Source organism: Penicillium oxalicum, chromosome III (genome assembly GCF_001723175.1).
Source record: "Penicillium oxalicum strain HP7-1 chromosome III, whole genome shotgun sequence".
NCBI classification, from domain to species: domain Eukaryota; kingdom Fungi; phylum Ascomycota; class Eurotiomycetes; order Eurotiales; family Aspergillaceae; genus Penicillium; species Penicillium oxalicum.
The window spans coordinates 386641-411430 of NC_064652.1; the positions used below are offsets into that span (position 1 = coordinate 386641).

The 24790-nt window shown below is 51.0% G+C and overlaps 10 protein-coding genes across 10 annotated transcripts; 5 read left to right on the forward strand and 5 right to left on the reverse strand.

The window, feature by feature from the left end:
* Positions 1-2063: 2063 nt before the first annotated feature.
* Positions 2064-2470, reverse strand: POX_c03617 (uncharacterized protein; the record flags this gene model as incomplete). The annotated part of the gene is made up of 2 exons (XM_050112509.1): positions 2064-2252; positions 2288-2470. The coding sequence occupies 2 exons, from the start codon at positions 2468-2470 to the stop codon at positions 2064-2066; spliced, it is 372 nt and encodes a 123-aa protein (XP_049970065.1).
* Positions 2471-3414: 944 nt separating this feature from the next.
* On the forward strand, positions 3415-4582 carry POX_c03618 (uncharacterized protein; the record flags this gene model as incomplete). The annotated part of the gene is made up of 4 exons (XM_050112510.1): positions 3415-3448; positions 3633-3733; positions 3845-4095; positions 4228-4582. 4 exons carry the CDS (start codon positions 3415-3417, stop codon positions 4580-4582), a joined length of 741 nt encoding a protein of 246 aa, XP_049970066.1.
* A 785-nt stretch (positions 4583-5367) lies between these two features.
* On the reverse strand, positions 5368-6589 carry POX_c03619 (Geranylgeranyl pyrophosphate synthase; the record flags this gene model as incomplete). Its single annotated transcript, XM_050112511.1, has 2 exons — positions 5368-6133; positions 6237-6589. 2 exons carry the CDS (start codon positions 6587-6589, stop codon positions 5368-5370), a joined length of 1119 nt encoding a protein of 372 aa, XP_049970067.1.
* A 2324-nt stretch (positions 6590-8913) lies between these two features.
* Positions 8914-9009, reverse strand: POX_c03620 (uncharacterized protein; the record flags this gene model as incomplete). Its single annotated transcript, XM_050112512.1, has 1 exon — positions 8914-9009. The coding sequence occupies one exon, from the start codon at positions 9007-9009 to the stop codon at positions 8914-8916; it is 96 nt and encodes a 31-aa protein (XP_049970068.1).
* Positions 9010-10250: 1241 nt separating this feature from the next.
* On the forward strand, positions 10251-11198 carry POX_c03621 (uncharacterized protein; the record flags this gene model as incomplete). The annotated part of the gene is made up of 2 exons (XM_050112513.1): positions 10251-10500; positions 10588-11198. 2 exons carry the CDS (start codon positions 10251-10253, stop codon positions 11196-11198), a joined length of 861 nt encoding a protein of 286 aa, XP_049970069.1.
* A 1669-nt stretch (positions 11199-12867) lies between these two features.
* Positions 12868-13987, forward strand: POX_c03622 (putative methyltransferase; the record flags this gene model as incomplete). Its single annotated transcript, XM_050112514.1, has 2 exons — positions 12868-12975; positions 13166-13987. The coding sequence occupies 2 exons, from the start codon at positions 12868-12870 to the stop codon at positions 13985-13987; spliced, it is 930 nt and encodes a 309-aa protein (XP_049970070.1).
* Positions 13988-14122: 135 nt separating this feature from the next.
* POX_c03623 (uncharacterized protein) lies at positions 14123-15156 on the reverse strand (the record flags this gene model as incomplete). The annotated part of the gene is made up of 3 exons (XM_050112515.1): positions 14123-14518; positions 14613-14852; positions 14920-15156. 3 exons carry the CDS (start codon positions 15154-15156, stop codon positions 14123-14125), a joined length of 873 nt encoding a protein of 290 aa, XP_049970071.1.
* A 1303-nt stretch (positions 15157-16459) lies between these two features.
* Positions 16460-18183, forward strand: POX_c03624 (uncharacterized protein; the record flags this gene model as incomplete). Its single annotated transcript, XM_050112516.1, has 3 exons — positions 16460-16494; positions 16560-16720; positions 16778-18183. The coding sequence occupies 3 exons, from the start codon at positions 16460-16462 to the stop codon at positions 18181-18183; spliced, it is 1602 nt and encodes a 533-aa protein (XP_049970072.1).
* A 528-nt stretch (positions 18184-18711) lies between these two features.
* On the reverse strand, positions 18712-23226 carry POX_c03625 (uncharacterized protein; the record flags this gene model as incomplete). Its single annotated transcript, XM_050112517.1, has 2 exons — positions 18712-23142; positions 23209-23226. 2 exons carry the CDS (start codon positions 23224-23226, stop codon positions 18712-18714), a joined length of 4449 nt encoding a protein of 1482 aa, XP_049970073.1.
* A 285-nt stretch (positions 23227-23511) lies between these two features.
* On the forward strand, positions 23512-24255 carry POX_c03626 (uncharacterized protein; the record flags this gene model as incomplete). Its single annotated transcript, XM_050112518.1, has 3 exons — positions 23512-23586; positions 23752-23902; positions 24206-24255. 3 exons carry the CDS (start codon positions 23512-23514, stop codon positions 24253-24255), a joined length of 276 nt encoding a protein of 91 aa, XP_049970074.1.
* Between the last annotated feature and the right edge of the window lie 535 nt (positions 24256-24790).

The window sequence follows — 24790 nt, forward strand, 5'->3', positions numbered from 1 at the left end:
CAGGGATGTATGTTGACCGCCCTGTCCGATGATCACTTGCATAAAACACGGTGGTACTATCCTGCGTTTGAATTAAGTCAGCCATTGGGAGCCCCATACAGAGTCAAATGAGGTAGCACTCTCGCGTTCCCGAGATGCCCTTGGAAGGCCTCCTCTAAAGGGCTCCATGCTACGGCTGAAAGCACCACGGGAGACCTGAAACACCAATAGTGGCGGCCGCAACCTGTCTCAAACAACATTCCAAGCTTCTAGAATTTCTACTTCCCACCAATCCTGCCCTCCCTCCATAGCAACGGACAGGAACCGATGCGACGCTGATTTCCACAGTCTGGCGCAAGATCATTCTTATGTTTGATCCACCTGCACGATGGAGGTTGAGACCTCGTAACAAAGGACAAAATGGTGTACCTTTCGGGAGGCCCAGGCCACACGAGTCAGTGGACGCCCTCGTGGCCATTCTCCACTCTTAATAAATCTGAGTCCCAGGGCATGTCTGCCGATCCGCTCAAGTCAGAGAGATACCGGGGAAACTTGGACGTAGTGGAAAAAAAACAAAGAAGAGAAAAGAACAGTATAGGCGATGGCTTCACAAAACAAGCTCTACACAAAGGGTCCTCAAAGTAGCGAAAGGTTGAGAATGACTACTAAGCCCTTTTCATCCTCTGCTCAGGTTGTTTTCAATTATCACAACCATGCGATGGCAGAGTCGCAGCATACAGTGACTATGACAATGATGATCGCGACCTCCGATCCTTGTTCCACACAGCGTCCGTCGCCAGACTGGTGGGATGGCCAAGCAGGACGACCCGCTAGGGCACCTGAAACCAGCCCAGAAAAAAAGGGGAACGTGGAGTTGTGTTGGTATCCGTGCAGGTAAATTACGGTATTCTATTGACGGACTCATGTGACTAACTCCCTCTGTACTGCTGTATTACAGAGCCGACATTGTAAAAAAAAAACTCAACACTTCTTGATCAGCAATCAAAGGCTGTACGTATCAATCATTCTCTAGTCTCTACCCCGAGCTCGACCGACTCTATGGGATACTTAGACCCGAGTCTTCGGTTCATAGACATGGGAAATAGAGAATCGGTGACGTATGTGTATTCATGATGCACATAACAATGCCATTTCTTACCGATCTCTGTATCTACATTACCACTCTCACTGAACATCCCAGGGGCTGAAAATCTCAAGAGCCCGAACGCATGGAATTTCTGGAACTAAACACCCCGAATGTGGCACTATTGCCCCTCCGACCCACTTGCTAGTGTTTCTTGCCACGAAGAAAGGGGAAAAAGAAAAGACAAAAAAAAGGGACCCAGTCTCGGCGCACGGTTGAGAAATCAGGCATACATAGTTACATACACTACAGTAGCATAGCGACGAGTTGCAAGAGCCGTCGATGATGAGCAAAGTCCGAAGCAAAGCGATGAATGCCTTCTTGCGTAGTGAGATCTGGTCTTTAATAGGCACCACTCGGTTTGGAACACCCGGCTGCGGTCCTGCTTGTCGTTAGAGTTGTTGCCATTTGTGTTCTCAAGCTTTTCAATCCTGGTCGAATCCTGTTCAACATTCTTGCTTTCAGATTGTCCCCTCGTCACTATCCGCAGGTCGTTTCTCTCTTTCCGGGTGATCTGGTCGGGCTAGACTACGCCGGATGGTGGCTGGGTCGTCTCCTGTCGGCCGGAAGTATACCTACGGCTCACCACGAGGCATTCGCAGCCGATTGACCGTAGCTTCGTCAAGACGGGTAATCCTCGGACTCCTAAGAGCCATAGTGCCTCGTCGCACTGTTGCAAACAGATTCTCCATGCCACTAGTTGAGGTTTGTAAAGCGCGAGAGCCTTCGGAACTACAAAGCGTGCGAGCAGGCAGCGTCATGATCATTGAGAAAAACATAATTCGACGGCAAAGTCCGTCGCTTATACTTTTTGGGATGCTGTTCTCCCTTTATCAAATAGTCCCTTATAAACAACACTCACTGAGATGTGTCGGTCAAAAAAAAACTGCTAGTTGAACATCGTCACTCTCTGTCATCACCTTCAAACTCGATAGAGCACTTATTGCGAGTCGGTCGAGACGAACAAGACATATGGGTCATGATCTTGATCAAATTGTGTGTGGCAGCTTCCACAGAGCGGAATTTCATTTGCTGCTGATGTCAAGCTGAAAGTAGATGAGACCCGCGTCCAATCAAAAGGTCCACCTTGTCCACGATGATTCTCCGCATTCCATTCGAACCCGCAGCACTCTCATGCATATAGGTAAGCTCAACTGGGCCTACAGGATTCTCAACCCCGATGATGTTAATCTGCAACTCCTCAGGATGGGGACCACCAGCTGGAACAAGGTGGTCAACAGTTACGCCGTCATAGTCAATGATTCTAGTCATTTCATGGCCAGAGGAATATATGGAAGACTGTCTTTCCAGGTATGAAATGGTCTGTAATTGCCGACCTTGATACATTTCTGGCATCCAAGCCAATTGCTTGGTCACATGAATCAACCCTTGGATCGCGAGGCTAGGTGGAAAGCGGAGGCATATGAAAGGTGTCGATATTGTCTAATAGCAGTGGACACACACGTCGCCATTTCCCTTCTTGTATGACTGCCCTTTTGTTTTTCTCGTTCACTTCTGGGGTCCGATTGGCTGTTCGCACGTTCAATGGCCACTTACCAGCACTGCGAGCGATGCCAAGAACTGCCCGTCAATTTGGTCCCAATTCCATAATCTGAGCCCGCACATGGCCCGACTCAATAATAACCAGAATCCAAGATTCCAAATTCTCATATCGAGAAGATCATTCGCTATAGATGCGTAAATGACAGCGGTCGCTGAATACCAGTGGACTTGTCTTTTAACTTCTAAAATAACCCTACTTTATACCGGGGGTTCAAGGCTTTGATTTGAGTAACTGAAGAGTCTAGCCCGGAGAACCACCCGATTTCCCCATCAGGTTCAGTCAGATTCGAACCAAGATCGATCCAGTCGGATTTCTCGAAGAAAAGGGAAATTGTACCTGACCGGGTCCGCTTATTTGGGCCACAGTTACACCGAGTTCAGCATGATTCTTCCCGATGGACTGACTCGACTGGCTCGACTGGCTCGATCATCAAATTAGGTCACCAAGAATCAAATTACAGCCCGAGTATGCGATTCCAATTGCTCCACTCAAGAGAGGATCGGAGATCCCCCCTCCTATTGAACCCTCTGCCTAAGACTATCCTCTCCACGCTTGGACCATTCCGTCCCCCAACAGCCCTTCAGTGCTAGACGCCACTCGGAACAGAAACTAAACCGGGAACCGTCCTCATTTCAACCCCCCCCTTCGCCCGTGCGCACTAGCTGTCGCACAGCGCAGTCGTCGAGATCTTGCACCTTGAACCACGATTTCGAAATTTGACATCGTAATGTCCTATCAAATGTCCCAGCTGGGCCACCGGGGTATGTACGATGGGCTGTGCCCGAGCGCATGCGAATTGCGAATGCGAACGGTCCCCGGCGCGCACGAAACGAAGAGAGAAAGAGAACGAGAGAGAAAAAGGGCGCGCGCGCGTCCATGATCGTTGGGCTGTCCTCCATACCAAGATTTTGCCGGCTAATTGTTTCTCGTCCCTTCGTTTTCTAGCCTTCAACCACGATCAAAGTGGTGATGCCGAGCAAGAGTACGATCGCCTGCGCGACCTCGCCCGGCAAGAAGCCTCGAAACGCGGCGACTGTTTCCAACGGGTACGAGACAATTTTTGCTCACATTTTGCGATGGGAATAGAGCTTGGCGCGAGCCATTCGACGGCTGAGACACAATAAACTGACCGAATTTGTGAACTTGATGGAGCACAGTCGAAAGAGGCGTACAACAATGGAGACGGCGCGCGCGCCAAAGAACTATCGGAACAAGGCAAGGCGCACGGTCGCAAGATGGAAGAATACAATAAGCAGGCGTCAGAGTTTATCTTCCGGGAGAACAACGCCGATGGTCGCGTAGAGGCCGACACAATCGACTTACACGGCCAATTTGTCGAGGAAGCCGAGGAGATTCTGGAGGAGCGCATTCGATATGCCAAGTCGCATGGACAGGACCATTTGCATGTGTACGTTGATGATGGAATGGACTCTTCATTCTCTGTGCTTTGGGAGTTGATGAGAAGAGGCAGGGGGAGAACAAAAAAAAAACCAAAGTAGGGAGAAGAATGATCTACTAACATTGTCAACTTCGACTCTAGAATCGTCGGCAAGGGTAACCACTCGTCCGGTCACATCCAAAAAATCAAGCCTCGTGTCGAGCAAATTTGCCGCGAGCTGGGTTTGCAGTACGCGACCGAGGAGAACGCCGGTCGTATCTATGTCAACTTGACGGGTGGTGAAGCCGTTATGCCACCACATGCGTCGCACCAGACGCCTCACCACGGGGGTGGTGGTCAGTCCTCCTACCCAGGTCAACACCAGCAGCAACAGCCGCATCACCAGCAACACCAGCAGCAACAGAACCAGAAGCAGGACGAGATCGAGCAGGTCGTTCATGCACTGGTTCCCAAGATCATGCGCAAGTTGGAGAAGGCCTGCTGTGTTGTGATGTGAAGATACCACTCTACCGTATTTTCAGAGGATCTCTCTGTGGGATACAATGCAGGCCGGTCTGTTTAGGGGGATGACGTGGTGGATAATACGGGATTGACTCCAACGTACAGTGTACTACCTTTGTCAAATGGAAGGAGGGGATTCAATATATAACTGGATCAGAACATAAATAGTTAATTTGTGGAAAATGGACATTTCGGGCAATCTACGTGGAATGACGGTTGGAGGCCTTCAATACTCGCAGGACAGCGATGAGTAACCTTCCTCATGACGGCGTTACCCAATACCTATCTAGCTAAGGCGGACGGGACTTCAACTCTCCTTCTGGGAGAGGATAAAAAGGTAAAATCATGTGCTTGCTAAGCCCCCGGTGTTGGATTTGGACACCTTCCGGTCCACATGGAAAAGGTCCATGCCTTTAGCCTGATCTCACATCAATGGGCGTGGACAAGGCTTGATACATGAATGTGATTGGGGAGAGGTACATTCCAATTCAGATGGTTGTCCTTCAAATCACTCCTAGTTCATTGGCAGCTCGATGACACTGTCTCTCCAAAATGGAGCACAGAAATAGGTATACTGTCGCATTTCGAAAGGGTAAAGTATATGAGCGTCCCGGGAAGGAAACGATGACATGCAAAGAAACAGACACGCTTCTGCCCGATATAAGCAATGGTATCTCAAAAAGAAAGAGGGAAAAACAAATTGAACTACTTCTCCTTCACCTTCATCAACCTCACTCGGTGCGTCTACCCGGCGAGTGGAAGTTTATAATTAGACCCCGACTATTTGGTCGCGTGGATCTCATCATCGGCCGGAGATAGTGTCGTGGTAACAATCTTGTTCAACACCGCCCGAATCATCTCTCCATCACCGGCACCGTTGACCTTGGGAGTCGAGTCAATCACTTCGATGAGGGCCAACGCCCGCTCATGCAGATCCCGCACCACTTGGCGGGTATGCTCGAAACTGCCTGTGCTGTGCATGTATTGGACGGCATAACGCTTGACCTCCTCATCTTGGGTCTTTTGTTTCAAAATGGCCAACAACTGGTGGTTGGACGGGTTGGAGCGAATGCTGTGAATGATGGGAAAGGAGAATTTGCCCTCGGTCAGATCCTCGCACATACCCTTATTCTTGGTGTAGGTGGTGTTTGCCAGGTTCAAGTAATCATCGCAGATCTGGAAAATCAATCCCATGACATTCACCAGAGCCACACAGTCTTTGCCGGTCGAGCTCTCCGCCTGCATGAGCTTGACCGCCAGTCGGAAAAGACCACCGGTCTTGTTCCCGACCATCTCCAGGTACTCGTCCTCGGTGGGGCAGGTAAGCGTGTCGCGCCAGAAAAGATCCATCCCTTGGCCGCGGTGCAGATTCAACAGCTCTTTCACGTAGATGTCGATGGCAGCAGGACTGCGCAGCTGTTGCACCTCTTGCAAGGCCAGGAAGTAGACATAGTTGGCCGAGTTGATCGTCTGCGCAGTGCCGAAGATGTTGTGCGCCACGGGGATACCGCGACGCAGAACAGACGAGTCCTCGACGTCGTCAATCCTGAAGAGAAGGGACATGGTCAGCGGGAGAGACAGGGCGGAACGAGGCTGCGAGACGTATCACAGAAGCGCAGTTAGAAATCCGCATCAGACCCCATACTTACAAGAGCGAAGCCGTGTGCAACATTCTCACCACCTTGTCAATCACCGCTAGGCTTTCTTCAGGGACCTGTAGCCACGAGTTGAAAGCCTGGATCAGCTGGCGACGAACATCTTTGCCGGGATGTCCATGCATATAGTCATAGGGGCCCATGAGGATCTTCTCATTTTTGGCCGACCAGGTGCCATCCTTGTACTTGGTACCGTCGACACTGGATCTGTTGCGGCGATGTTGAGGCTTGGTTGGCATCTCGAGCGCGGACGGCTCTTCGGAGAACGCGTTCAAGGACCCATTTGCGGCGTCCGTGGAGGCTTCCTGTGACGGAGTGGAGCTCTGAGGTTGATTTGAGAAGCTCATTGTGGAAGATCAACGCGCAGAGAGGGGAATTTTGGCAAAGTGAGATCGTTCAGAGTCCTCAAGACCGTACTGGATGAAGAGGTCTCTCCGAGTTGAAGTTTTTGGAAAGACTGCGGGGGAAATCAATGACATCAACCCAGTTTTATCTACCCGCACAGGCACGCGGTGGAGCAGATCGCAAGGTGACAAAAACCAGGATTCTGGGTAGCGGAACCACTCGTTGCCCCTCCCCACACTCCTTGCCCGATCGTCCTGTGCCTGGCAGATCAATCCGATGACACTTTCACGACAGGAACACCGGAGTCACGGGCGTGGAGGTCGTCGGAATCCATGAAGAGGAGATTTGGAAGTCCTTCAAAAACCGCGATTCATTGTAGACTGGTCTATCGTGTCGTCGTCTTCTGGTCCCCAACCTGAACGTCGGCGGGTGCGGGGGAGACATGCGCGTGCTTCGAACACATCTCAAAGGGGATCGCTTACTCTGTCGGCATGAGAGTGGAAGAGGCGCGGCCTTCAAGGTTGACATGTGCTTACTATGCCATAGAAACTAGGTTCCTAGACCATGGCATTGTCAGGATGCTCGGAGCCTGGTCTGGCCCAATCAAGCTGACCACTGAAGAACAAATCAGGCCAGAGAGTAAGACCAAGGCCATCTCCAATTAAGATCAGTCCTGGTCTTTCAACCAAAGTACTCATCTGCCACAAAATCTCGCTCAGACCTGAAGAAGATCTCCCTTACTGCCGCCTACTAAATAGATCTCCCGGGGTACAGTGAGATTGAGCAGGGCATCGGACGGGTCTATGAAGAGTCCTCGGTGCCTGGGTTGTCATCGCCTTCACCATGGGCTCCAGTTTTGCTGGCACGCACTCTTCAATCCTTCGGCTCCCGAGCAGGTTCATGGCTCGGGACCTTCGGAACCTCGCACGTTGACCCAAACGGGCATGGCGGTCGGGCACGGGCCCGATCAAGATTGTCGATCGATCGATCCCCGGTCGTCGTAGACTCGTTAGGTGAGATCAGAGGCTCAGAGGAGGCCTGAGCCCCCCCGGATCGGTTATGGGTGGCTGGGAACGCGGTAATACAGCACACTGTGCTGAGCACAGTGTTCTATCATTGTTACCAAGCTAGTCCAGTTGGTGATCATCCGAAAAAAAAGAAGGAAAAAACAAAGACGCGGCGGATGAGACAGGTTCATTGTTGTCGTGCTAGTGTATCTCCAAATGGCCTACTCGGGAAGGCAGAGAGCGACTGTGACAGTGCCGCACCGTGAAGATGGTAGTCATGGGGGCTTTTGGTATGGATACTCGGTCTGTTAATAATGTAGTGCTTCGGTTCCACACTTGGCCCCATCCACGATGAGCAGCACCGAAACAACGCTGACTCTACTATTTTCACGAGCACCGTCGAGGCATCTTCTGCAAGGTGTGTGCCTGTATACAATATCTCGAACTCCATTTTGTTGTGATGAGTAGTACTCTAGCTTTCGGTCCCCTGTCCTGCAAGCCAGTCGCATCTCGCATCTCGCTCTGGCGGTAGTACGCAACGAGTCTGAATAAGCAAGAATAATCGAGCAAGGAGTGGTCTCCTTTCGTGTCTAGCCGCTTGTCCAAGAGAGATCACGGACAAGGGTGCCGTCTTCGAGCAAATTGTTTCAGATAGTCTTTTATTTTCGCTCAAAACAACATCATTCATTTATCATTGAGATGAACGAGGGGTTTCCATAAGACTGTTCACTTTATGAATGGTGCACATACCAGCATGGCTTAGACTAGTGGCAGTAAAAGGACATCCCATACTTCTAGCGAGCGAGGGGATCAATATCAGACCCCTTGCAAGCGGGATGGCGTTCAGAAGCGATTCACGACGGAGATTCTGACCGTCTTGACTTATCTTCGGGCAAGCAGAAAATCTGAATATGATTGACGTGTATGTAGTTTAGAACATCTCATGTACTGTCGGAGTATTGAAACGGGGTTCTTGATGGAAGTTTAGACCGAGGCGTAGATGTGACTTGAACAATGCAGACAAAGCGACATGTAACCTATGGTGTAGAGGCACATGCTCGCGGATCATCACGAGCTCGATGGTTGCTCTCGCATCGACTGATCTCCCCATGAAGATTAAAAGATTCTACCAGCAGTGAGCCTTTGGTGCTTCTGTGGAGGCGCTCCTTTCGCTTGGTAATCAAAAATCGGTCGTTTTACCCCTCCACAAATTGACCCGAGTCGATCGATCCCGGTCGACCCACGCATAGTTCAATCAATTGGAGACATTGGGCATGATACATCACTTCAAGCGATCCGGGACAGGTGATGAGGATGGATTAAGTGGGGGTAAAGGACAGCACGTTGCAGAGGGCTGGCGGTAAGGCGCGTCTTTTGCCCAGGCAACGTGTGATGGGTTCGGCGACCCCGTGCATGTCACAGGAGGGAAGGGTTATGTTGGGAAGGAGAGCGGTGTAGAGTGGGTTGCTGGGTTCTCGTTGATGAACGTCTGACGATGAGAGTGTACTGGCAACCTTGAAGGCAAGGGACTGGCGTAGTTTACTACGTGCTACTCAGTCACACTATCATCGATTCCTAGCCGGGTCCTTCAGTGTTGACCTCAAACATGAAACGGATTACCTCATCGGTCCAAGTCCCTCCCGCCGAACCCGCCAAACCGTAGCAGTTCACCAGCCCCGGATTGAATGAAAAACTTGTTTTTGGGTCACCTGTCAGAATAACCTTCATCTGACGCCATAAGGCTCGGCACTTGAGATGCTATTGAAGATCCAAGTGGTAATATACAAGCGCTCGAACGCAACGGAGGGGCCCATCCACAGCGGCCCTGAAAGAAACCGATTTCACAGGCGAGAGAAATCCTCGGTTCCCAGACCCAAGGGGGAGAGCACCGACGCAATTGTTGAGCACCAGAGGAAGCGAGCAGACTTTGCTACGGGTCTAGACAAGATTGGGACGTCAGAGGAGGCTGGAAGAGGCTGAAGAAGCAGCTGCGCACCCCAAGGGGTTTAGCGGGTGCATTTGACTTGGGTGGGTCGTCCGGGGCAACCAGGGAAACTGCCTGTTCGGGTCACTTTATTTACCACCGTACCGTGGCTGGGCCCTGGAGTATCAGGACGATGATGTACATTCTGATGCCTGGTCGTGGATCATTGGGCCATGGGTGGTGCAGATAGCCGCTGAACCTTGTCTTGACCCACGATTGTGATCATCGAGGTTCAGTCAATAGATCCTGGAATGCTTTTGTTATGATGATGATTGTTGACTTTCAGGACTGCGGCCCGACTGACCTCATCATCGGCCCTGACCCTCACGGGCCACCCCCGTCTCGCGGGATTCTCACACAGCGGCTGCTATTCTCTGAACCTTTTTTTTTTATTTTTCGCTTTTTTTCCCTCTCTCTCTCTTTTCCTCTCTTTTTCTTTTCTCTCTAGAAATGGTCATGCTCCAGCCTCCTCAGCTGAGCTCCAAGGGCTGATCTTCAGCTGTCGATGCTCTTTTAAAGTTCCTGGCGCACTTTTCTCTTATCAACTCGGTGTTCCCTCCAGATCTTCGTCGAACTTGTAGCCACTTCCAGCTTCCCAGATTCATCTCTCTCTTAGTCCCCCACCACCAACTCCACCTCTTTTCACTCACCGCCACCGTCCACACCCTCCTCATGGAGACCCTTCTCGCACACTCCTTCGACTATCTCTCCTCGTACGAGCCCAGCAAGGTTCGCAAAGGTTTGCGCCAGGTCGAAGGCCTTTTGGCTCAGATATGTCTATCAAAATCAAAATCCACCGCCGACCGCCGCCGGTCATATATGACCACCGAAGCTCACCCGGCACCCAAGGCCTTGGCTGAATTGCGCGAGGACCCGGCGTTTCGAGAATTCTTTAAGTTACAAGAAAGCTTTCAGTGGAATGGTGAGTCAAACTCCCGACACGGGATCGCCGAGTGAAACCCATCGCCGCCACTGGTGACTAACCTTGTCTGTGTTTTATTATGAGTAGTCGCCATGCGCCTAGTGGCCTGTCTGGAGCACTTGCTCGGCCGCGGGAGCAGCGGAACCAACGATATGCTCATTGTCTGCACGCTGGATTTGATTCAAGGCGCCCTCCTCCTCCATCCTCCTTCGCGCTCTCTGTTCGCCCGCGAAATCTACATGAACCTCCTGCTGGATCTGCTCGATCCTATCAACTGCCCCGCCATCCAATCGGCCACCCTACTCACCCTGGTGACCGCACTCCTCGACTGTCCCGCCAATACTCGCACATTTGAAGATCTCGATGGTCTCCTGACCGTGACATCCCTTTTCAAGCAACGTGCCACCTCCCGCGAAGTGAAGCTGAAGCTTGTCGAGTTCCTGTACTTCTACCTCATGCCCGAAACGCCCGTCCTCGGTCCCAGCTCAAGTCCCCCGCCACTGCAACGCAGCCCAAGCAAGATCTCCGCGAGGCCCATGTCGCAAAATTCACAAGTTTCCACCGCCTCAGGTCGATTGACACGGGAAACTCGCACAACGGACGAGAAGCAAGCGCTTCTAGGGCGGTATCTCAACAATGTGGAGGATTTGGTCGAAGACTTGAAGGAGACGGCACCCTTTGGAGCAACAGTTTATTGATTCGCGATTTTTTTTCGAGCTTCTCCTGCGTCGCATTGGTTGATCAACGTTTATCATCCCCACGAGAATCGGCCGTCCTGCCTCGTGGGCTTGGAGTTGGGATGTTTTGTTCTTTATTCTTGCCTTTTATTTTCATTTTTTGCCCCCTCTCCTTTTCTTTTCCCCCCATTCTTCCCATTCGCCTTTCTCCCTCTCTTTTTTTCTCTTTTATTTTTTGGCTCCCTTTTCTTCCTATCTCGATACCACTTTGATACTGTTTCTTCTTTGACTCTTTAGCGCTGCTTTGCTTGCCGATTCATCTCTTCGCAAGCTCAATGTTCCGTCTGGTACGGCGTGATTGATGAGGTCAAGACCCTGATGAGGCATGGCTTCTTTTATTTTTCCAGACTTGCAACTCTTTTCCAGCTTTTTTTTCTTTCCTTCCGTGCATCATCTGGTTTAATTTTGTTCTATTTTTGTCGTCGCAGGGCTCATCCCTTTTTTTTCCCATCTTTGTCTGGGACATGAGCCATGACGGCTGTTCCCGAATGCTTGCGGGCCCTAGACCCTTCTTCTGTGACGATAACGATGGCATGGAGCTTTTCCACGAGTTTAGTCTACATTTCATACTAGGGGTTTTCCCATCGTGATTTTGAACCCTCGTAGAATTTACAGTGGGAGAACGTCCATTACTATTCTTCCCTAAAAGCCTGGAATTACATGAGAGATGAACGGTACATCCAACCATCCTCCTCCTAGGTGGATGCCGTCTGCACCTGATTCATTCCATCCTCTTTCCTCTCATAGGGGACACCCCTCTCCACGTTCGCTTCGTTTTTAGCTCATCGTGCATATTCATGCACGAGGATGCCGACGCCATCATGTACCATGTACCTCACTGAACGGCTGAGATGCATCTTAATTCTAAAAGAGTTTTAAAAAAAATAAGTATACATGGAAAACAAAAAAGAAAAAAAAATCAAAAAGACTTGCGTCGTGCGATTCGAGAAAATGACGAGTCGACGGGAGTCTTACTCATCTTCTACGGACATGAGTCTACTGCACACCTCATCATCTGTCTTTCTACAATTTACTTGAGGAAGGATTACCTTTTCGTAGGAGTAGAAGGTTGGAATTAAAATACCATGGGTCAATGTATACGAATTTCTCCCCGTCCCGTCGGAGGGTCTATTTTCCTGAAAGGGCTCATCCATATGGGGCTTACCCACCTGCACCAGGCTTAATCGATTGATAGGTGAGGAGGAGGTGGGAAGGACGAGGAAGGGGTCTGTGTGTCATGCTCGGAAAGTTTAGTTCGGCGTACTCGTAATCTGGTGGACGGTTCCAAGTCCTGCCCAGGAACGATACTCTATGACTGCGTATGACTCAGGTTTTCAGTTCCGGTGTTCCATTGTGGTGCGAGAGGACGAATGATGCCAGCGAGTGGGTCATGGGAGCGATCTATATAAAGCCGAGAAGGTAGGTTTGTACTCAGAGAGGATAAGAGTATGCTTGGTTGTTTGAATGTCATAGGTATCAAACATCTCAGCGACATATTCAAGAGAATTTCAAGTTTTGCAAAGTTGCGAATCTACTTCACTTTTTCTTTTCTTCTTCTTCTTCTTCTTTCAAGGTGTATGGCTGCTTTCTTCTTTTGAAAAGTCTTCACAGATTTTCAAACGCCGTAAAGATGCAGACTATTCAGGAGTTGCTCGCTAGAGACGAGGGCTCTACTTCTGATTCCTCGACCGCCGTGCAGTATATTAGTACGGTTGAGGCGTACGACAAGTGGGCTGAGGTATGTCTGAATGAAAGGGGAATTCCAAGTACCTTGATTTTTTATTCTTCTTTTCGTGATCTTTGTATCAACCTTATTGTTGTTTTTTTTTTTGCTTCATATAAACGATCACAGTTTCCGGCGTTTATTACCGACTCAGACGAGATCTGACACAAAGGGGCAACAACTAAGCACGTTCTGAGTGATATAGGTCTACGACACAGACGGCAACTTTCTCCAGCGACTCGATACGATCGAAATTAGCCGGATATTACCTCGATTCGTGGAATGCGTCTACGATCGATTCCGTCACCAGCTTTCTCAATCCGAACGCATGATCTTCTTGGATCTGGGATGTGGCACTGGCCGAAACACAATTCAATTGATGAGAACCCTTGGTGCAAGAGGTAGTCAAGACAGCCTCACAAGGATCGATCACTCTTCAGGACCAGAGGCGCAGGTCATCGGCCTAGATGCTTCCCCCGGGATGCTGGAGGTCGCCAAGTCCAATATTAAAAAGGTCACTGTTGAAGATACAACTCTGAGAGATATCCCAGCTGTGATCCTCGAGACGGTTGATCTCCTCCAACCCGCTACCGTCCCGAAACACCTACCCCCTGCGTTGCAAGAAGTCGGTGCCGCCGGGGTGATATCGACGCTTGTTCTGGAGCACGTTCCCTTGAAGGATTTCTTCAAAGCGACCTCCGCGACAATGCGCCCTGGTGGGTATCTGCTGATTACCAACATGCATGCCGATATGGGTCTGCGCAGCCAAGCTGGATTTACAGATCCCAAGACGGGGGTCAAGATCCGACCGACCAGTTACTGTCACTCCATCGATGACGTCTTGACAGCTGCCGCAGTGGCTGGGTTTCAAGTGGAGAAGATGTTTGATTGGGATCCCCTCAACGGGGTCTTGGAACGGAGTGTGGACGGAAATTTGGTCGACAAGCTAGGGATGAGAGCGAAGAAGTGGCTTGGAACCACAGTGTGGTTTGGGGTATGTTTTAGCAAGAGAACATCAGAGAGGTAGTAAGTGGGACCACTCCTGTGCGGCGACGGATGACCAATTGAAAAAAAAATGGAAGAAGAGAAAGAAGAGGAGGTAGAGAGAAAGAGTAGGATCAAGCTCAAGTCACTGCTTGTTGACGAAATAATACAATTTGTTTTAGAAGAATTTCAGTAGTCTTTCCCGATGTTGTACAAGATTGGCATGCTGTCGAAGCATCTGAGCCAGTCGATTATGTTTCCAACCCATTCCCTCATCCAAGATGAGATGTGTGTATGCGAAGACTGCGGCATCAAAGAGCCCGGGATTGGGCCGACCGAAAAAGTGCTCGTCTTCGGCCAAAAGGGTCGATAGCGCCTCAAACGCGTTTTGTGCATCTCCTTCCAAGGCCGCGACGTCAATGTAGGATGAGCTTTTGAGAAGCTCGTCGCGCGCCGCTTGCTGAAGTTGAAAGGCAAGACTGGCTCGGACCGGCGAGGAGGTGGTGGAGGGGTTCACGTAGAGCCGTTGGGCGACAGCCTTGAAGTTGGCATTATCTAGGTATAGCATGTATAGCTAGAGAACAGCATTAGTACGTCCTCTGATTTCACCCTTCACCGAGAGACAACAAAGAATGACATAGCACCCTCGGGACGGCAGGTATACGTACCCAGGCATTGCGTATCCGGTGGTCCAAAAGCGAAGCGTACACATCGAAGCGGAGATCCAATTGCTGCTCCTCTTCGCAATGAACCTGCTCGATGGCCCATTTTTGGAGCTTATGCGAGGGTATCGTGACCGCAGCTTCCGTGGGAAAGGCTGGCAGGAGGAATGGAAGAGAGCCAGTTGGCGAGGCGTGGTTGTTGGAAGGGGTAATCTCAAAGTCGACGCCGACAAATTTCAGGTACGCCTACAGCTTGCGGGATTAGTGATCAGTGCGCGACCAGTGGAACACAGCTGCCACGGGCACGACGAACCTGCCACTTGAGACATTGCGGATTGAAGGACGGGCGGCCTCGCTGCGCACCCGCCGCATCACTAAATACAAAGAGCTGGTTGTCGGCACGTTTAGAGGGAACCCGTTGGGGTAGATCGTTGGCGGGATACGTTATCAGAGGGAATTGATCGAAGAGCTTTTTGAGCGGTGGGGGAATTCGGAAAAAAGATGCAGGACCGCTGTCCGTTTGCGATCCTTCGCTGGCCGGCGTGGGCATTGCGGCAGGTTGGTTGTGGATGATGGGAATCTCACCAGCTCACTAGCCGCGGCGAAGACCAACTTGTCCGCCGACGCCAAGCTTGACCCGCGTGGAATGCGCACTGCTGGACCGCTGCGACTGTCGGACCTGACTACCGTTACGTAATCGAGCCCTGCAGCCCCCCTTAACGCCGCTTCACGAGTGAGTGCCGGTCCCTTTCCGCCACCAAAAATAAAATGGTGATGGCCTGGAGATCATGGCAGCAACGATCCGTTGACAGATTAGTCGATTCAGTCTACTCGACCCGACTATATAATGTTGTGATGAAGCTTCCACTTGTCAGTTTCAAGGAGCTCTCAGTAGAGTATTGAGAGCTTCATCATCCCGACAAAACTGCAGTACTCATTCCGGTTTATCCACGTCTATTACCGGGAGCATCTATACAGTCTTGACGAATAGCCAGGCGCTGCAAATGGCTTCATTGCTGTGAAAGGAGTGTCTCGTCTCCCAGGTCCCTTTGAATGGACCTTTCCCCCTACTAGACCAGAGAAAAGCAAGCAGGCTTTGCGGTTTACTACTTGCAAAAATCCATACCTCAAAGGTATACCACCGTCTACTGAGACCTGACCGGAAGAAGCATGTGTTGATAGTAAGTCTTCAGAGCCAGCGAAGCAGTAAAGTTGAGACTACGACGAGAATCATGTGACAGGGGTATGTACGACAGTCTTCGGCCTTCAGGAGTGCCGGACTCCCGACTGGACGAGACCGCCCGACTGATGAGAAGGTGGAGTCCAATTTGGGTACGGTAGTACTTCGTTAGGAGGAGTCGCAGCTCGTGACGGAGCTTAGGTAATCCAATGTCCCCGCACTGAAGGATTTCCTTCTCAGGCGTTCTGGACAGGGACCGATCGATCTTGGACAATCACGCGTGAACGCCGAGAGGCTTGTCCCTTCTACTGCCTGTCTGTTCCTTGAAGTATTCGCAAACATTCGCTTGATGTAGGAGAACAAACTCACCGCGCGAGCCCGTCGTCCAGTCTCGACATCCTTGGCCCCTCGATTCGTCGAACCCCGCCCAAGAAGCCAACATACTTTGATCGTACATATCGGCATATGGCGTGAATACTGATCCCTGGCTCATTATTCCGAAATCGCGACGATTTAAAAAAACCATCCAAGAGCTCAAGACTTTGGCTTCTCATACGAGTCTGTGAGACTACTGTACCTGCGTCAGTGTGGGGCAGATCATCGGTATTGGTCGATCATCTCACTCTCTTTTGGGCTCAGCTGTGCTGGTATCCCGTATTCTCAAACCGGTGCAATGCCTCTCGATGAAGAAGGTGCGAAATGGTCATGGTACGTGGGTGATTATTTCCAGTGTATCTCCATGGGTCCCACCAGCTGACAATCTTCCAATCCAGCGAACCATGCATTCGCGGGCATCGGTCCTCCAAATGCCAACATTTCGACCGACTCATGATGAAAGTCCCCAAGGCTGGCCGGCCTCTGGCGAAATGTCCACACCCAAAAGGATCCTGCAGCTGCCAAAAGACATTTGCGTTCATGGTGCGGATACCCAAAGGTAGGATTATCCCCTCTTGTGCGTCTTTCATTTCCCAATATATTAATCATTCCACAGGGTCGAGCTGCCTTTGTCGACCACTCTACAAGGTGCCAGCGGATGATACCGACGCATCGCAGCTCTCATCCACCTCAATGTCTTCGATGTCATCGCCTTCCGTTGGGAAGATCCAGAAAGGAGGACGAAAACAAAGTATCATTCAGGCTGCTCCTCAGAATATCGCCAAAGCCCTCGAGGCCATGCCTGAGAACCTGAAATTTGAAGAAGAAACATTCAGATTTCCGGAAATCCCACCAAATCAATCAATGGAAGCAAATGTTTCCGAGACAGGCACACCTCAAGCTGCCCCTGCAATTGAGGAGCCTCTCCAGTTGGACAAGGGCTCGAGCTGCTGCTCCGGAAAATCGCAAAAAAAAGTCATCCCAGCGCCAGCGCCAAGTGTCACCAAATCTTGTTGCGGTGGAAAAAAGAAATCCCCCAAGATGACGACGAACAGCACCATGGCCAACCAACCTCCGAATGCATACCAGTTCCCATCCTGGGACTCAATATCTCACTCCAACTTCTCCGATTCCCATTCTCAATCCTGGCAGAGCCCTGCGACATCTACACCATCGGCACCTTTTATTCCCTTTGAATTGCAAAACACCCAACAAAATCTGTTTTTTTCGAACGGGCAGACGATGAATGGACTCGGGATACCGCCTCACAACATGGGATTCGCAATGGATGTTCACCACACGACAGCTTACCCTACCACAGTCTTTGGCAACAACGCTGGTCTCGACTGCAACTGTGGAGATGATTGTCAGTGCCTTGGCTGTGCCGCTCATCCCTTCAACAGCACTACCCGCCAGCACGTCCAGGAAATGGGCGCCTTGATGACATTTGATGGAGATGACCAATCCCCAGATCTCACGGCCAGTGCCAGTACTCACCAGAATCCTCCATTTCCCGGGATCAACACACAAACGCCTTTCGATTTCTATATGCAACAGGCACCCGCTGCAAACCATGCTAGCCGCCAAGATTCTCTCCTGTCATTCTCCAATTCACATTCAACCTTGCCCAGTGGCTATTCGTCGCCGCTTCCTGCAGATCATCATTTCAACCAGCCACTGATGCACCCAGCCGAATACTATACGATCGAATATCCAGTTGGAATCCCCAGTGCTTGCTCTGATATCACGGGTAGTTGTCAATGTGGAAATGACTGCAGTTGTGTGGGCTGCCTGACACACAGTGGTCACAATGGTGTAGCTTTGGAACCGCCCGTGACAACACATCCGAACGCCAGCTCCGAACAAAACAGTTTCTCGCCTCGAATTTCGCTAGGCGCAGTTGCTGACGACTACGCTTCTCGCCCGCATACTCACTCCCGGTCTCAGCCCCAGCCCTTGCCGTGGGGAAATGATTCGATGTCCTCTCCAATACCAGCTCCCCTCACAACGTCTATGACATGATCGGCTTTTCTGGCCGAGGTCATTTGAACGACTGAGCCATCTCTTCGCTCCCCCCCAACACATTCTCTGCTCAACCTTACGACTCACGATATGCAATGATACCCCACCTCTTAGATATTGCCCTGTTGGATATAGAAACCCACCTGGCTTTTGGATACACGAAGCTTGAACGCCGCCTCCATCATACGTTCAATCTCTTCAATTCCCCCAGAGTATGCTGTAGAGCCTTTCCCGCCCCTTTGTTGTCAGCAATAGTAGCCTTTTCTATAAACCCCGAACAATCTAAGAAACAAACAATTTTAGGCGGCCAATTTTTGTGCGATCCTTAACCGATGGCTGGAAAGTGCGCGTACGGGGTACTCAAGGAAAAAGGTAGAACCACCAAGGCAACCAGGGATATCATGAGTCTATGAATAATGGTAAAAGTATCATACAATCAAACAAAAAGGAGATGGCCGATCCAGGTCCAAGAAAAGGCCAAACGAAACACAACGCCGTAGAACCAAAAAAACCCTCTCGATGTATCGCTCAAGCATTGTTCCACTTTCCGAATCTCACATAATCATCATACAAGGATTTGAACACCGCACGGCCTGAAGCGTCCAACCCAGCGTTCATCGCCCGCATGGACTCCCGAGACATCACGTCTAATGCTGCGTACAAGCCTGGCATGAGCGCACTCTTCACATCAGGTACGAGCGCTCCTCGCAAAGAGCACTGCGCATATGCCGTGACGACGTATTGCAGGTACTGGCCAGCGATGCGTTTGGCTTTCTTTGTCTCGTCGGTCAATGCCTCGCGAGACATGCCGGGCTGGGAGCGCAAGACCGCGGAGACTGTGGGATCGCTGAGCGAGGTCAGCAGGCGGGTGAAATGTGTGGCGTGGGAGGCATCGAGAGGAGCGAGCCAGAATGGTTGAGAGATGACTGCAGCCCGACCCGAGCGGGAGCGCTTGCGGGACCGAGCGAAGAGGCAGCCCAACAATCGCTGCATGGCCGTGACAACGAGGTGGAATCGACCTCCAATCTTGACACGCTGGAGGTTCAAGATGAGACCCATCAGGCGACAGAGCCGAGTGTAAATGGTCGGAGCGTACTCTGGGGAGATGTGAGGGCCTTGTTTTGAAGCAGCGGTGGCGATGGCGGCAAGCATATCATCCACGTTGCACTGGGCCATGCTGCGAGTATGTGCGCGAAGAAGGAGGGCCAAAGTTTCGGCCGCGAAGCAGAACTGATCGATTGAGGTGCTATGCACAAGGGTATCTGCGAGAGACTGGCAGAGCTGAGAAATCTCAGAAGAGATAGGACTTTCTTTATCCTCCACCGGCTGGAGAGAAATGACTGCAAGATAAACGACAAGCAAGCGGTACGCCGCTTGCTCGCCGGTGAATCCAAGCTCTCGAATCTCTCGAATGACTCCGCTAATCTGTTCCTGTGACATTTCACGGAAGCGCTCGGTGGTGGCTCGAATAAAGAGCTGCTGATCCTCGGCGTAGAGCGAGCGGAGAGTGAGAGTTTCCGCACATTGCAATACCGTCTTCGTAGAGCTTTCTTTCTCCGCACCCTTTGAAGCCATCAAGCGGCGACGAATCAGCCGCGAAGGAGCTGAATCGATTGACATCTCCATGTACCGCTCTAGCTTGTTAAGGAATTTTTCCACCTCGATGTTATTCATAGAGAGGTCCTCAAAGTCTTCCAAGGCATCAATGGTCTTGATAAGGGTCACTGTCTCCTCAAGCTTCTGCTGCCTGCACTGGTCTTTGACCGCCCTCATGTCTGCCAGCACGAGGTCAAATACACGCTGTCGACAAGCCGCTAGCTCGTCCACCGGGAGCGCCTTGACCAGCTTCTTGCGATGGGTCCAGAGCTCAGACAAGGACAGACGGAGCAGGAAACACGCAAGGGAATCCCGTTCAATCTGGCGTAGCTTGCTTGTCTGCTTTGAAACTCTGGAATAAAGTTTCTTGAACGTCTTGTTTCGGTCGTCCTCAGATAGGACTAGCAGCCTGGCGATCGTCGCGCGATACAAGCTGCGCAGGGCTTTCATTACTTGCAGGTCAAGTTCTGAGCCATCCAAAGAGATCGCGCGAGCTTCCGCCCAGATTGGTTCCCAATCGCTTGTCACAATAGCATCGGACTTCGGCATGGCTGCAAGTTTTGCCATCATGGTCAAAACTCCCAGAGTCACTTCTAACGCACAGTCTTGCTGAACAACCACATTGTGTAATTTGTCGAGGAGAGTCGTTCGAAGACCTCGAGTAATCAGTGAAGCAGGAATCCGCTGCATGCTTTCCATGTAGAAACGGCGGTTGGCGTGGTCTTCCTCCATGTGCTTGGTGAGCAAGAGCACGATATCGGGCACCAGAGAGGGCACAGCGAGCAAATATTCATGACAGACAACACTCGCCCAAGCTTGGAGGAAACGGGCACTTGGATCAATATTTTCCAATGGAAGAGACGAGGAGTGGTATTGGGAAGCTGCAAAAGACATGAGCTGCTGGAACAAAGTCTTCCGATGCTCAGGTGCAACCATCTCCCAGGCATTAGGTTCTCTGACAAGTGCCAGAATAACCGCTAGAGCTAGTGTACTCGACGAAGACAGTGTTTCAACGCGACCATCCCAGGGTGCTTTCATTGAAGCTTGAGAATCCTTCGATGAGACCGACAAGATGTGTTTGACGACGTCCTTGTTTGCGTTCTTAAAAGCATCTAGATGCTCTCCGGTCGGTGTGTCCTTGAGCGTGATCAGGATGAGTCGGTAGGTTTCCCAAGCCTCGAGGGGGATGTGAGATGCCTTGGTTGAGTGTTTGAGATTGCGGTGAAGCGATTTGGCAGCCACGCTGACAAAAGCATTTGCTTTTTTGCCTAGCGTACTACCATCGACTCTCAAGTTGTTCTGGAAAAGATTTCGAACGAGCCGCCACAAGCGCCAGCGCCAGTGGAATGTCTGCTTCGAGGAGAGCGTGGATTCAAAGGTCTCTAGCACTTGCGACAAAGATTCGTCCACATCCGCCGTTGGCATCTTGCTTCTGAGGGTAGCTTCCAATATCACCAATTTCGCATAAGATCTTGAGGTTTCTGAGATCTTGCCGTCCTCGGCACGAGTTTCCGCCGCAGCAGTTTGAAGCTGTGCCGAAAAATTGCTGCCACTCAGCGAGGTTCGTGTGAGGTCCGAAAAGGCGGCGCACAGATCATCATCCTCCCAGACAGAGAACTTGGAGAAATGATTATTGCCGAGGCGAGCTTCTTCTAGAATGACAAGTTGATCGTGCCAGACCTCCATAAAAGATGCAAGATCTCTTGCAGCCGCGAAACCACGTAGAAGCGGAATCACGATTTGAAGCTTGATTATGTTGTACTCCTGAGAACTCTGGGAACCATGAGTGCGCCAATGAAGCAGAATCTTGTCGAGCAAAGCATCGAGCAATTTGCTTGCATCACGCAGTCCAGAATTGGGCAAGAAAATATCAACGCCCAGACTGACCATGAGGGCTGTCACATTCCACTGGACCTGCTCCAAACCCTGCTCCAAAAGGCCGGTGTAACCGGCGTGGGTGAGAATCGTCTGCAGAGACAGTCCTACTTTTCGATCAAGAGCAATCCGCAGAAGGTCTTCCAGGACGGCAATAAACTTGGCAGAAAAGGTATCTGGTTGAGCTTCCTTCGCAGTGGAATAAGCGAGCTCTGCCACAGCCACAAACAAGGTTTCTAGCCACGGAGCCTCGTGGGTCTGGCGCCGGAAGTCGTCTCTCGGAACAGCGCGCACCGCGTTATCGAACAATTCTGGAAGCAGTTCAATCGATTGCCACGAGCCTTTTGGCATGGGGTTGCTTGAAGGTGATGCGCCTTCAATATTCGATCTCTCGCTAATTATGGGTCTAAAGGTCTCGGTCACCGGCTTCACAGCGCTCCAATCAGGCTCCTCTTTTGAGTAGTCTATGCCGGAACCGCCACGAGCAAAGAATGCGTCCCGGGCCGGAATTAAGACATGAAGTGCCACAATGCGTTCGACAGAATGAAGAAGATGGGCCCGTTCGTCAGTGTCAAGTTTGATGTCTCGGAGACAGAGTTCGAGTCTTAGAGCATGAGCAAAGCAAGACTTTGCGAAGCGTTCGTTGCTCGCGTTGTTGTCGGAATCGTCCAGACGATGGGACCGCAATTCCCAGATCTCAATCATAGCTGGGAATACGAGCAGCAAATGTTGAAGGTCAGTTGTCATTTTAACGTTTGAAAACCGAGTGGCGGCGATAGCTCCTAGTTGAAGTGATCCACCGAGCAATTCTGCGGCGCCTTCCGGCGTTCCTCTGACTGCCAATTTGAGGTGAGAATGGGCCACCTCGTCAACTCCGATGGTTTGTTGAATCAATGCCACAATCCCATAGATGCAATCCAGCGCGCGAATGAACGCCACGAAGCATGCGCCGGGGGTTTGCGGCATGTGGTCCAATTCCATAGCGTCCTCATTATCGCCTCCACGAACCCTTTTTCTCTTGGTGCCATGTGTCACTCGGGAATCATCTTGGGTGGGTTGTTTGCTGAGCGCATCAGAGCCAGTCTTGTCATTGGGGCTCTCAGCGGCGGTGTCTAGGGTGTTGTGAACATCATTCCCTAGGTCGCGGATCGTATCGCTGAGGATGGTGAAGAACTTCTGATCCTTAAGTATGGTCGCCAGAGTTTTAGGGGCGATCAGTCCGATAAGCTGTCGAAGCAACAGGAACGAAGCTGGTTCCACACGGTAGTGTTTAGCGGCCCTGAGCCTCTTCAACAGCCAGCGGAGCACCCATTCCTCTTTGGGGGTCGCCTTTGACAGAAACTTCGTATCGCGATGAGTTTCAGGATGACTCTCACAGGTGTGAAGGTCCAGTCCAAGGATCTGAGCGGCTTCGTGAAGTTCGGAGGTTGCAGATGCGCTATTACTTTTTTCGAGACGGAGAAGTGCCTCTTGCGACGAGCTCGAGGGCTTCACACGAATTAGTTAGAGACCAATTCTCACACGCATAGCGAAATTCAAGCAATTTAACCTTACCCCCGCAAGCAAAGGCATCTTTGAAAATTCAACTGCGCCGGTCGAGGTGACGAGCTGAGTCGAATTACTTTGGGGAAAAAAAGGTGACATTGTTCACGCGTGAAAAAACCGCGGCGAAATTTCCCCACCGCCTTCAGCCTATCGACACTTGCGAGTTCCAACTTCCGCAACACCTTAAACCGTCCTATTCCGTTTGGTCAACGTCGCAAATTTTGGCCTAATACACCACAGTATGTCTTTTATCAGAATCTGAGAGCTTCAGGGAATCTCTTGACTAAACGCGCTTTATCTAGAATTCCCACAATGGCCGATTCCAGTGAGACCCGGCCGGTTGCTCGGGCCACCAAGCCCGTGAGCGAGGCCCTGCTTAACGAGAAGGTACAAACTTCCTACCTAAAATCACGCTTCAACTCGGCATGAAAAGACGTTTCTGCCACAATTGGATTGGATCGAAACTTTGAGCTTTTGATCCGAAGCTTTCTGGTTACTCCTCGTGCAGAGCTATTGAGCTTGGGATAGTAAGCTAATCCGATGCCTGAATAGTGGGATCGCGCCATTTCCTCCATGATCATCAAGTCCTCCCTCGGTCTGTCCTTCGGTGTTGTGTTCTCCGTTCTCCTCTTCAAGCGGAGAGCTTGGCCCGCTTGGGTCGGTCTCGGATTTGGTGCCGGCCGTGCCTGGGAGGAGGCTGACGGTACGTGTTTATTTATTCCAAGTCGCCTAGGCTTCGCCCACCGAGGCGAATACGTCGCTCGTAATGCCTATTGCTACTCTTGCAGTCTCAGCAAAGTGGTTCCATTCATTCTGAAAGCTTTCAAGCTCACAGTCCTCATCCCTTCGATGAGCTGACCGTCGAGGAAGTGTGTGAACTGGAGCCGCTTTAATGGCCGCTGCAAGAGGATGTTTTTCGGGAGCTCGTCAAGCTTCGTTCAGTCCTGGAAGCCCCTGGGTGACTACTGGTCTTTGCTCGAGAAACAATCAGCTAACTGTATCGCAGCTTCATTCCGCCGGGGCGATTCGCCTGTTCGAGATGCTCTGCGTCGCTAGAAGAACCCGACCGCTTCCCATCGTGTACCATACCATGTACAGAAGATTAGAGGAAGAATAAGCGGTAGCCTTCATCCAGAATCATTACCTGCGTTCTAGACCGCTGTTATTCTGTCACATCGTCGAGACGTCTAGTCCTGTGTCCCACGATAGAAGATTATCCACATGCCATGTCCACCGGAGTAGCTCGTAAAGTGCGAGAGGCGGCGAGCCCCAGATTTCGGGGATCAATGGGTGTAAGAAGATATGTTTGAATGCTTGGAAGTTGATCCCGTCTGCCACAAAGGACCATGTCAGGTTGCCACATTGAGCTCTTGAAAGTTCCCACACTGGCTGGCCGTCTCCGAGCTCGCCAAACATCACGTGGGGACGACAAGGAAGAGAGAGCTACAATCTCTTCCTCTTTTTTTTTTCCCCACAGGTTTCACGCACTGCCACATGAGATTCCCAGACTCCCCCGAAGCTTACCAGATCTCAAATGCGGGGCGAGCAATTGGTTTCCTGACTTCAGATGAGAAGGATCACCAGGGCCCCG